Genomic DNA, 13,288 nt, shown 5'->3' on the forward strand with positions numbered 1-13,288 from the left:
GAAGGGTCCCATTGGAGGATCCCAGACACCATCATGCACATACAACTCTACCAACTGTCCCCACTATTGTCCTCGAGCTGGTATTGTATTGTTCTTTGCTCTTTGATTGGTGTCCTTTTGCATAAGCCAAATGCATTTGCAGGCCTCCCATATTCTCCATCACCAATTCCTCAGCTGAGTGATACCAATACCCTCTTCCTACTAGGCTTCTACTTCAGCCCTACCATTCAGGTTGAGTAAACAACCAACTCACTACAACATTTACAGAGTCTATAATATAACCATTATCAAAAAAAAGTCCAGTTAAAAATAATGTATTAAAATCCCACTTTAGTCCCAGATTATAAAATGATACAGAAAGGAACACAGCCACAATTCTTTGAACAATGCAGATTTAATTGCTTACCATACATTTGGATAACACTTATGTATGCAAGAACATCAAAATTAAAAAGTTATGTATTACATAATTAATGAAATCAAACATTGATGCTAAAATTCTACACTGTGGAGGTGTGGTCTGATGCAAATGAACATACTGGCTACAACTGAATATGAAAACAGAGCAATCACAACGTAATGCTTTGAATTAGCTTGGGTCTGGTCCCACTGAACATCAGTGACCAAAAGTGTCAGAATCCCTTGTGATCTACAATACATGGCTTTCCACTGAAATTATAACATTATAAAGGACAGATGCAAGGAAATTCCCAGAATACTACTATAGCTTATTGTGGTAACTGTACATTTTCTTTAATCTTAACAGGCAGTAAAGTATACATTGATAAATCACAAACTTGTGATATAAAAACATTTTTAAATTAATCTACATTTCAAAAATGACACAAAACATACCATTCTATTAATCATAATGTGCTGCAGGTGAATAACTGCAAGCTCTCAAAGGAACACCAGTGAATCCTCTTCATTCCTGTGGATCCATGCTGAATTTAGGCACATAACTAAACATCGACACTGTCTGCGCAGATCATTTTTAACCTTTCTGATGCACCTGTATGACAAAAGATAACAGAGAATGCATTTTAGTGTGTCTGAGATAGCCAACAGCGTAGAAAGCATTGTGCGCATTAACCTAATTATTCTAAGTAACAATAATAGACCTGCAGTTGCAAAAAGATGATTTGGTTGCTTCAGTGGCTATGAATACAATGTGACATGACAACCTATTTCCCAGACTAGAATAGTTTGATTTCTGGTCTCAACTATACTGGATGATGGCAGCAGTCTACTGTAGGGTATTTCAGATTGTTGTGTGTCCCTGGGCTCTGCAAGTGCAAAACAGAAACAGTGAAATTATAAAATTCATCTAATATCCCAGTGGTATGTGCACACATGTGTTTTGGATATTTTAGCCAAGGTACCACAAGGAAAGGTTCCACCTTTTCCAACCAAGACATTGGCTTCCTAGTATTGGGTTATACTACTCAGTTGAGACGCACTCGGGCTATTGGATCCAAGTCTGCCAGAAGCAAGAATCCAGTCTAACGGTGGCAGGGACAGTGGATACTGTCATTGCTGAATGGAGCCAAGTACAAGAAAATATTCCTATGAGATTTATTCAACTTCAAAATTTAGTTAGAAGTAATAAAATTTGCCAATCAGGTAAATAGCTGACTATTATTCAATATTAGATTCTTTGACCACAGCCAACATTTTATTCTGATTTCTATTTTAATCTTCTTCAATTTCTCAACCAACTCCTCTGTGCCATACATTTTTTTTGTTTAACAAAGGAGAAAATAGGTGCAAAACTTACAGCAGGCATCATGACCCCAAATTATATTCTTTTAGGCTCACAGACTAAAGAATTAATTTATTTAAAACTTCTTAAACTTCAAAATTCCTCTGGCAACAACATTAAAAGACACATTTAAAATGATAGCAACACAAGTAAATTAATTTTGTTTCAATCTATGAAAACCTTAATTCATCACAAGCAGGATTCATTCAACACAAAACATGATAAAGCTTCTAAATCTTACCATAATACTCTGGCTAAACTCCATTATTCTGTGGCTCACATCTGCCAAACTCTACCAGGTCCCGCTCCAGAATTTTGCTCGAAGTACATAAAATCCTGAAGAAAAATTGTCAATGTTTACAGTTCAATTGTTACATTACTGGCAATCTTTAGAAAAGTTTCAAAGACAGAAACCTTTGTCATTAACATTGCCATTAAAATTCTGTCTAAATAGAGAAGTAGATTACACCACTTTTAATCTCAAGTCCACTGTCCAATTACATCAGGGAGAAAGCAACACTCAATGCCTGGGACAAAGCAAGAATACGTGGTTAACAGTGAGATTCCATTCTTCCGAATAAAATCAATGGACCTTGTTTAAATGTACAAGTCTGAATGTCAAGTGATCATAGGATTAGCATGCAAACTGCCATCCAATATCACACAATGCTCACTTAGTTTACCAGTATTATGCATGACTCAAATGATGGAAGATGAAGGGCTTCAGATACACATGGGATTCAGATCAGTACTTTCAGAAGGAGAACCTGTGGAGAATGCCACAAAATGAAATGTCTTCAAAGGCTGGTTAACTAGTGCATTGGAGGGGTTAAATTAATTTGAAGAGTTTAAGCAGTGTTAGAAAGGAGTGCACAAAAGAGGTAAAGCAAAAGAATAAAGATATTAGTGCTTGAGAAATAATGCCAAACAGGCTAAAATGACTATTTGTGCAAGGACACAGATTGTGGTAATTAAAGATGAAAAAAAACTAAGATAATGTATTGATGCTAGTAAATGAAAATAATCAAGCATGGGAAGCAATGTATACTTAATACTCCCAAGGACAGTCTTCAGAAAGTATGAGGGTTGATACTGATGGAAAAAGATATCAAAAGTCACCGAGGTCCCTGGACGACCAAAAAAAAATAATCACAATTTACAGTAGCTTAGGACAAACACAGCATTGAATGCAGTAGTGAAATAAAAAAAGACAAAGATATATTAATAAAATTAGCATGGTATACAGTGCTAGAAAGTTTGTGAACCCTGTAGAATTTTCTCTATTTCTGCATAAATTTGACTTAAAACTTGATCAGATCTTCAACACGTGCTAAAACTAGATAAATAACAAAAAAATTATACCTGCTCATTTATTTATTGAGAAAATTGATCCAATATTAAATGTACTTGTTAGAAAAAGTATATGAATCTGTGTGGTAATGTCTTCTATAAAAGCTATTGGGAGTCAGGTGTTCCAATCAATGAGATGAGATTGGACGTGTGGGTGGTAGAGGTGCCCTGCCCTATAAAAAACGACACACAAAGTCAGGTTACTGACAGAGCTTGCTTTTCTCCAGAAAGATCTGTTTATGTGCACTATGCCTCGATCAAAACAACTTTGAGGATATTAGAAGAAAAAGAATTGTAGAGATGCATGAAGCTGGAAAAAGCAACGAAAGCATTTCTCAAGACCTGAGTGTTTATCAGTACACGGTAAGAGAAATTGTCTACAATGGGGGAAACTCAGTACTGTTGCTACTCTCCCTAAGAGTGGGACCCCTGCAGCGATCACACCAAGAGCACAACATGCAATGCTGAAGGAGGTGAAAAAGAACCCAAGGGTAACAGCAAAAGACCTGCAGAAATCTCGAGAACTTGCTAAAGTCTTTGTTCATGTGTCCACTATAAGAAAAAGCACTGAACAAGATTGGTGTTCATGGAAGGACACCACAGAGGAAACTGCTGCTCTCCAAAAAAAAAAATCATGGCTGCCCATCTCAAGTTTGCAAATGACCACCTGGATGTTCTACAATGCTTCCGGAACAATGTTCTGTGGGCAGATGAGACAGAAGTTAAAGTTTGGTAGAGATGCACACTGCTATGTTTGGAGGAAAAAAGGCACTGCCTGCCAACACCAAAACCTCATCCCAACTGTGAACCATGACTAAAGGAGCATCATGGTTTGGAGCTGCTTTGCTGCCTCAGGACCTGGTCAGCTTGCAATCGTTGAGGTACCAATTAATTCAAAATTGTATCAAGACATTTTACAGGAGAATGTCAGGATAGCAGTCTATCAACTCAAGCTTACTAGAAGTTGGATAATGCGACAAGACAATGATCCAAAACACAAGAGTAAATCAACAGAATGGTTTAAAATGAAGAAAACTCGTGTTTTACAATAGCCGAGTCAAAGTCATGACCTTAATCCTTTAGAGTTGTTGTGAAGAACCTGAAGCAAGCAATTCATGCAAGGAAGCCCACCAACAGTTTTGTAAGGAAGAATGACCTAAAATTCTTCCAAGCCAATGTGCAAGGCTGATCAACATTTACCGGAAAAGTTTGGCTGAAGTTATTGCTGGACAAGGGGGTCACACCAGTTACTGAAAGCAAAGGTTCACACACTTTTTTTCAACAAATATGTAATATTGATAATTTTTCTTAATAAGTAAATGAACAAGTAGAATGTTTTTGTGTTATTTATTTAATTGGGTTCGCTATCTAGTTTTAGGACTTGCATGAAGATCAGTTTACTTATTATGTCATATTTATGCAGAAATCGAGAAAATTCTACAGGATTCACAAACTTTCTAGCACCACAATATATGAGGAAACACCGAAGCTTCAAGAGTGGAAAATTAGTTGTCAGGTGAAGAACTGGGATCTGAGTGGAAAAAAGTGGTCGCAGTCCATAAAAATGTCTTCCATCACATATCATAATGGGAAATTAAATGACAGGATTATTAAAGTGAATCATACTTGATGATTGTTTTAAAGTAACAGAGAGGCTTGATAAGAATGAGGACTGTGTAATCGATGTTTTGCCAACGGGCTTTCAAAAGGCAACCACATAAATCAGTGGAAAATTGAACCACATGGAATTAGAAGGCTGTGGTTGACAAATTGAAGGTGAAGGTTTCTGATGGTGAACCACTGCTTTTTATAAACTGAAATGATATGTACAGCCATGAATCTCAGGGAACAACTTTAGTCATGACTATGTCACTTCAAAGTTTGCAGTTAATGATAAGTTTATAAACAACAAAGATAATAGCAGAGTTGAACATGGGGAAAATGAGGCAGATAGAATTAAATGCAAAGTTTAAAGTAATTCATCATGATCTGAAGAATGAATAGTAATTTAAATCAAATTTTAAACAGAATGCCCAGAGTCTACTGGGTTCAAGCCGTACAAATCCTGAAACAATCACTTTTGGCACATAGATTCCAAAGTTCAAAGTAAATTTATTCTCAAAATTGTCTTGCAGGCATACTCAATAAATCCAAAGTGCAGCAATAACTATAATAGAATCAATGAAAGACCACACCATCTTTGATGTTCAACCACTGTGCAAAAGACAACTGTGCAAATACAAAAAGAAAAAAAATCATAAATAAAAAGCAATAAATATCGAGAACATGACGTGAAGAGTCTTGAAAATGAATCCTTTGGTTGTGGGAACATTTCAGTGATGGGGCAAGTGAAGTTAAGTGATGTTATCCTCTCTGGTTCAAGAGCCTGATGGCTGAGGGGTAATAACTGTTCCTGAACCTTGTGGTGAGAGTCCTGAGGCTCCTGTACCTTCTTCCTGATGGCAGCAGCGAGAAGAGAGCTAGGGCTTTACTCTTTGGAGAGGAGGAGGATGAGAGGAGACATGATAGAGGTGTACAAGATAATAAGAGGTATAGATAGAGTGGATAGCCAGCGCCTCTTCCCCAGGGCACCACTGCTCAATACAAGAGGACGTGGCTTTAAGGTGGGAAGTTCAAGGGGGATATTAGAGGAAGGTTTTTTACTCAGAGAGTGGTTGGTGCGTGGAATGCACTGCCTGAGTCAGTGGTGGAGGCAGATACACTCGTGAAGTTTAAGAGACTACTAGACAAGTATATGGAGGAATTTAAGGTGGGGGCTTATATGGGAGGCAGGGTTTGAGGGTTGGCACATTGTGGGCTGAAGGGCCTGTACTGTGCTGTACTATTCTATGTTCTATGTCAGGACTAACTGAAAGAAGAGATAGTGGGGGTCCCTGATGATGGATTTTATTCTGCTTCCCTGCGACAATCCTACGTTTAGATGTGCTCGATGGTGGGGAGTGATGGACCGGGCCGCATCCATTACTTTTAGTGGGATCTTCCATTCAAGGGCATTGGTGTTTCCATTCCAGGCTAAGATGCAGCCAGTCAATATACTCTCCAAACTACACATCTATAGAAGTTTGTCAAAGTTTAAGATGTCATGCTGGATCTTCGGAAACTCCTAAGGAAGCAGAGGGTCTGTCGTGCTTTCTTCATAATTGTGCTTAAGTGCTGTGCCCAGAACAGGTTCACCAAAATGATAACACTGAGCTATTTAAAGTTTCCGACTCTCTCCATCTCTGATCACCTGATGAGGACTGGCTCATGGACCTCTAGCTTCCTCCTCCTGAAGTCAATAATCAGCTCCCTGATCTTGCTGACATTAAGAGGTTGTTGTTGTGGCATTACTCAGCCAGATTTTCAATCTCCCTCCTATATGCTGATTCATCACCACCTCTGATTCAGCTAAGGACAGTGGTGTCATCAGCAAAGTTGAATATGGCATTGGAGCTGTGCTTAGCCACACAACCCTCAGTATAAGTGAGTAGATCAGGGTCTATGCACATAGCCTTGTGCACATGTGCTGATAGAGATTGTGAAGGAAGTTTGTTGCCATTCCGAACTGGGATCTGCAAGGATTCAATTGCACAGGGAGATATTAAGGCCAAGGTCTTGAAGTTTATTGATTAGTTTTGAGGGGATGATGGTATTAAATGCCAAGCTATAGTCGATAAAGAGCATCTTGATGTCTAAAGAAGGCAAGACAGCAGCTACATTTCATTAGGAGTTTGGAGAGATTTGGCTTGTCAACTAAAGCACTTGAAAACTTCCATAGCTGTACTGTGGACAGCATTCTGACAGTCCGCATCACTTTCTGGTAATGGGGGGCGGGGGTGCAACTGCACAGGACTGAAAGCTACAGAAGGTTGTAAAATTAGTCACTTCCACCTAGCCTCCATAGTACCCAAGACATCTTCAAGGACCAGTACCTCAGAAAGGCAATGTCCATTATTAAGGACCCCCATCACCCAGGACATGCCCTCTTCTCATTGTTACCATCAGGAAGGAGGTACAGAAGCCTGACGGCACACACTCAGTGATTCAGGAACAGTTTCTTCCCCTCTGCCACATGATTCTTAAATGGACATTAAACCCATGAACACTACCTCACTTTTTAAAATATATATTATTTCTGTGTGTATATATACACACACACATATATTACATATACATACAGTTGAAGTCAGAAGTTTACATACACCTTAGCCAAATACATTTAAACTCAGGTTTTTCACAATTCCTGACATTTAATCCTAGAAAACATTCCCTGTCTTAGGATCACTACTTTATTTTATGAATGTGAAATGTCAGAATAATAGTAGACAGAATGATTTATTTCAGCTTTAAAGGCAATGCTACCAAATACTAACAAAGTGTATGTAAACTTCTGACCCACTGGGAAAGTGATGAAAGAAATAAAAGCTGAAATAAATCATTCTCTCTTTACTATTATTCTGACATTTCGCATTCTTAAGATAAAGTAGTGATCCTAACTGACCTAAAACAGGGAAAGTTTTCTAGGATTAAATGTCAGGAATTGTGAAAGACTGAGTTTAAATGTATTTGGCTAAGGTGTATGTAAACTTCTACCTTCCACTGTACATAGAAGAGGAGAAGATGGCGACGCGACGCAGCGCGCAGCGGCCACTCCGGTGATAAAAAAGACTAGGGAGCTGGTGGTAGACCTGAGAGCTAAGGTACCGGTGACCCCTGTTTCCATTCAGGGGGTCAGTGTGGACATGGTAGAGGATTACAAATACCTGGGGATACGAACTGACAATAAACTGGTCAAAGAACACTGAGGCTGTCTACAAGAAGGGTCAGAGCCGTCTCTATTTTCTGAGGAGACTGAGGTCCTTTAACATCTGCCGGGCAATGCTGAGGATGTTCTACAAGTCTGTGGTGGCCAGTGCTATCATGTTTGCTGTTGTATGCTGGGGCAGCAGGCTGAGGGTAGCAGACACAAACAGAATCAACAAACTCATTCGTAAGGCCAGTGATGTTGTGGGGATGGAACTGGACACTCTCACGGTGGTGTCTGAAAAGAGGATGCTGTCTAAGTTGCATGCCATCTTGGTCAATGTCTCCCATCCACTATATAATGTACTGGGTGGGCACAGGAGTACATTCAGCTAGAGACTCATTCCTCCGAGATGCAGCACAGAGCGTCATAGGAAGTCATTCCTGCCTGTGGCCATCAAAAACTCCTCCCTTGGAGGGTCAGACACCCTGTGCCGTTAGACTGGTCCTGGACTTATTTCATAATTTACTGGCATAATTTACATATTACTATTTAACTATTTATGGTTCTATTACTATTTATTATTTATGGTGCAACTGTAACAAAAACCAATTTCCCCCTGGGATCAATAAAGTATGACTATTACTACTACTATGACTATGAATATCTGTTATCTGTTTTCTGATGCAAGGTTAAATGCAGTTCCGCTGGCATTAGGAGAACATGCTGAGATTACACTTGAAGCTGGAAGCATTACTTAGCGTCCTGCCTTTTCTGATGTAGACTGGATTCGAATTCAGATATGCCTCACCGCCACATTCAGCTGCTAGTTAACCTACTTACTAAACACCAGACTAACCAGAAGTTCACATTCTATAGCTATTTAAAGGGATTTATTTTAGGTTGCTGTACACTTTTGGAAACTTGATGCCAATTATAACTCCGGAACGTTCACATTGCCCAAAGGGAGCACGACAGATCCATGCAAGCGGTCAGACTGCTACACCTGCCCTTCACCTCCACCCTCACCTCCATTCAGGGCCCTAAACAGTCCTTTCAGGTGAGGCAACACTTCACACGCACATCTGCTGGGATCCTCTATTGTGTCATCATAAATTGGTGGACTGCTTCATCGAGCACCTCCACTCCATCCAGCAAAAGCAGAACTTCCCAGGAGTGTTGGTCCATTGCCTCCTCTTGAGCTATGATGATGGCATACTCATGGTGGAGGAGCAGCACCTTATAGTCCATCTGGGTAACCTCCAACCTGAAGGCATGAACATCAATTTCTTCTTCTCGTAAAAACAATTCTCTCCCCTTCCCTTCGTCTATTTCATACACAGGCCTCTTACCTCTTCTCACCTGCCTATCACCTCCCCACCATGCCTGTCCTTCCCTTTCTGCTGTCCTTGCTTTCCAATCAGATTTCTCTCTCTAGCTCTACACCTTTCCTAGCCACATGGTTTCACCTATCACCTTCCAGCTACCCTCCTTCCCCTCCTCACTTTTTTTTTTTATTCTGGCACCTTCCCCCTTCCATTCCAGTCCTGAAGAAGGATCTCAACCCAAAGTGTCAACTGTTTGTTCATTTCCATGGATGCTGCCTGACGTACTGGGTTCCTCCATCATTCTGTGTGTATTGCTTTACTTTATACATAACTTAACTGTAGACAAAATATATTGGGGCTGCCCAATATGGGATGCAAAAGGAAAGCAGAAAGATAAAAATATGGTGTGGTATTTTCAGTGGTTAAGGATAACAGATTTTTTAAAATTTTGTCATGAATCCCTAAGGATCAGGTTCCCCTCCAAACAGACCTTATGAGTATAAAATAGAATACGTTCCATTAGACGAGGAAAAAAGCACTCAAGCAACATGGAAAGGAGGAACTTCTGGATGAGGGAGTGATTCGGGGAGGGAGTGATTTGGGGAGGGAGGTGCATAACAAGGAGGTGAAAAAACTCAGGGGAATGACAGACATGTAAGAATGGCTGATTGATGTTACTGGATTAATTTTCACTTACTCCAATATGACTGGAACAATATTTAAAAAAAGAACAAAGGAGAGGTTGACTTTCTGAATGTGCCGGTAGAAACACCTCAGATGTTTCTGACCCAATAAGGCAAGAAGCTGTACTGGATAGGTTTTATGGGGGGGGGGGGGGGGGCGGAGGAGAGAGAAGTGGGGGAAGTGAGCAAATTATCGGTGAGACGGCAGCAATCAGCAGATCATGAGAATTAGGTTAGTAATGGAAAAAACTAAAAGTAGAAACTTTGTTTTACAAGAATGCCTGGCAAAGTCAATGTAAGTCTGTAAAGAAACAATTAGAAAACCTGGAAGCAGGCAGCCAGCCAACATCTGATCGAGTGAGTGAGCAAGTCCACCCAATGGTTCCAGTTCTGTTTGACCAGCCCCCAATCGTTGTAGTTAGTGGGTTAGGGAAAGAAGGCACATTGAAAATCCCTGCTCCTACCCGGCTGAAAGTATCTATAGGGCGGCTTCCCTAAAAATTATTTATGGACATTTAGAACAGCTTGTTGTTGAGCACACTAGGGGACCGGCTGTACTGGATTGGGCATTGTGTAATGAACCAAAGGTGATTAGAGAGATTGAGGTGAAGGAACCCTTAGGAGGCAATGATCATAACATGATTGAGTTCACTATGAAATTTGAAAAAGAGAAGCCTAAATCTGATGTGTCGATATTTCAGTGGAGTAAAGGAAATTACAGTGGCATGAGAGAGGAACTGGCCAAAGTTGACTGGAAGGGGACACTGGCTGGAAAGACGGCAGAACAGCAGTGGCTGAAGTTTATGCAAGAAGTGAGGAAGGTGCAAGACAGGTATATTCCAAAAAAGAAGAAATTTCGAGTGGAAAAAGGATGCAACCGTGGATGACGAGAGGTCAAAGCCAAAGTTAAAGCAAAGGAGAGGGCATACAAGGAAGCAAAAATTAGTAAGAAGACAGAGGGTTGGGAAGTTGTTAAAACCCTACAAAAGGAAACTAAGAGGATACTAAAAGCTTTTTCAAGTATATAAAGAGTAAAAGACAGGTGAGAGTAGATATAGGACCGATAGAAAATGATGCTGGAGAAATTGTAATGGGAGATAGGGAGATGGTGGAGGAACTGAACGAGTATTTTGCATCAGTCTTCACTGAGGAAGACATCAGCAGTATACCGGACACTCAAGGGTGGCAGGGAAGAGAAGTGTGCGCAGTCACAATTACGACAGAGGAAGTACTCAGAAAGCTGAGTAGTCTAAAGGTAGATAAATCTCCTGGACCAGATGGAATGCACCCTCGTGTTCTGAAGGAAGTAGCTGTGGAGATTGCGGAGGCGTTAGCGATGATCTTTCAAAAGTCGATAGATTCTGGCATGGTTCCGGAGGACTGGAAGATTGCAAATGTCACTCCGCTATTTAAGAAGGGGGCAAGGAAGCAAAAAGGAAATTATAGACCTGTTAGCTTGATACCGGTGGTTGGGAGGTTGTTGCAGTCGATTGTCAAGGATGAGGTTACAGAATACCTGGAGGCATATGACAAGATAGGCAGAACCCAGCATGGATTCCTTAAAGGAAAATCCTACGTGACAAACCTATAATAATTTTTTTGAGGAAATTACAAGTAGGCTAGACAAGGGAGATGCAGTGGATGTTGTATATTTGGATTTTCAGAAGGCCTTTGACAAGGTGCCACACATGAGGCTACTTAACAAGATAAGAGCCCATGGAATTACGGGAAAGTCACATACGTGGATAGAGCATTGGCTGATTGGCAGGAAACAGAGAGTGGGAATAAAGGGATCCTATTCTGGTTGGGTGCCAGTTACCAGTGGTGTTCCACAGGGGTCCGCGTTGGGGCCGCTTCTTTTTACATTGTACATCAACGATCTGGATTATGGAATAGACGGCTTTGTGGCTAAGTTTGCTGACGATACGAAGATAGGTGGAAGGGCTGGTAGTGCTGAGGAAACGGAGAGCCTGCAGAGAGACTTGGATAGATTGGAAGAATGGGCAAAGAAGTGGCAAATGAAATACAATGTTGGAAAGTGTATGGTTATGCATTTTGGCAGAAGAAATAAACAGGCAGACTATTATTTAAATGGGGAAAGAATTCAAAGTTCTGAGATGCAACGGAACTTGGGAGTCCTCGTACAGGATACCCTTAAGGTTAACCTCCAGGTTGAGTTGGTAGTGAAGAAGGCGAATGCAATGTTGGCATTCATTTCTAGAGGAATAGAGTATAGGAGCAGGGATGTGCTGTTGAGGCTCTATAAGGCGCTGGTGAGACCTCACTTGGAGTACTGTTGGCAGTTTTGGTCTCCTTATTTAAGAAGTGATGTGCAGACGTTGGAGAGGGTACAGAGAAGATTCACTAGAATGATTCTGGGAATGGGAATGTTTGTCCGCTCTTGGACTGTATTCCTTGGAGTTTAGAAGAGCGAGGGGAGACCTCATAGAAACATTTCGAATGTTGAAAGGCATGGACAGAGTGGATGTGGCAAAGTTGTTTCCCATGATGGGGGAGTCTAGTACGAGAGGGCATGACTTAAGGATTGAAGGGTGCCCATTCAGAACAGAAATGTGAAGAAATTTTTTAGTCAGAGGGTGGTGAATCTATCGAATTTGTTGCCACAGGCGGCAGTGGAGGCCAAGTCATTGAATGTATTTAAGGCAGAGATTGATAGGTATCTGAGTAGCCAGGGCATCAAAGGTTATGGTGAGAAGGCGGGGGAGTGGGACTAAATGGGAGAATGGATCAGCTCATGATAAAATGGCGGAGCAGACTCAATGGGCCGAATGACCGACTTCTGCTCCTTTGTCTTATGGTCTTATGGACATTGTGTAAGCATGAAGAAGTCAGGCATTCATAACCTAGGAGAGAACCTGTAGTGTGAATGTGTTCTTAGTAGTTTGTGTGGACTGAAGACCTGCTTCTGTGTTCTGTGACTGCAGGAGTATAATAAGAAGGGAAGTGAGAACCAAGATAAAATGAGTAAAGATCAAGGAACAGAATAAGTTCAAATCAAAAATAAACTCTGAAAAAGTTCCCCTTAGTTACGTGGTGGCTGAGACCAACAAAAAGAAAGTTCAATATTTAAACTGAAGATACAACTGAAGTACTAAATGAATACTTTGTATCTCTCTTTTCTGAGAGACAGGATGCTGCCTAGATCTCAGTAGAAGGGGAGGAAGTAGAAATGACTTGTTCAGTGCAAACTGATAAGGAGGCACAGGGGCTGGCTGTGCTTAAAGCAACATCAGTAGATGTGAATGGAATGCATCCTAGTTTGCCTGGTGATGTGCAAATATATACTGCTGAAGATCTTACAATAACTTTCAGTTCCTCCTTGGACGTCGGATGTGGGACATGTGCCAAAGGACTGGAAAGTGGCACATATATCACACTTGTCCTTGCGAACCTTTATGTA

General features: G+C 40.7%; 1 protein-coding gene across 2 annotated transcripts in view; it reads right to left on the bottom strand.

Annotated features, from left to right (window-relative positions):
• Nucleotides 1-412: 412 nt before the first annotated feature.
• Nucleotides 413-13,288, bottom strand: part of LOC140200308 (phospholipid scramblase 2-like) — a 70,130-nt gene continuing 57,254 nt past the window's right edge. For both annotated transcript variants that reach the window (XM_072263443.1, XM_072263442.1), the window contains 2 exons: nt 2,004-2,098; nt 413-1,012 (listed from right to left, as the gene is read on the bottom strand). In XM_072263443.1, the coding sequence (XP_072119544.1) occupies nt 2,039-2,098 (60 nt within the window). In that variant the 3' untranslated portion in view covers nt 413-1,012; nt 2,004-2,038. The remainder of the gene's footprint in view (nt 1,013-2,003; nt 2,099-13,288) is intronic.

This window comes from Mobula birostris, chromosome 7, assembly GCF_030028105.1.
Source record: "Mobula birostris isolate sMobBir1 chromosome 7, sMobBir1.hap1, whole genome shotgun sequence".
NCBI lineage: Eukaryota > Metazoa > Chordata > Chondrichthyes > Myliobatiformes > Myliobatidae > Mobula > Mobula birostris.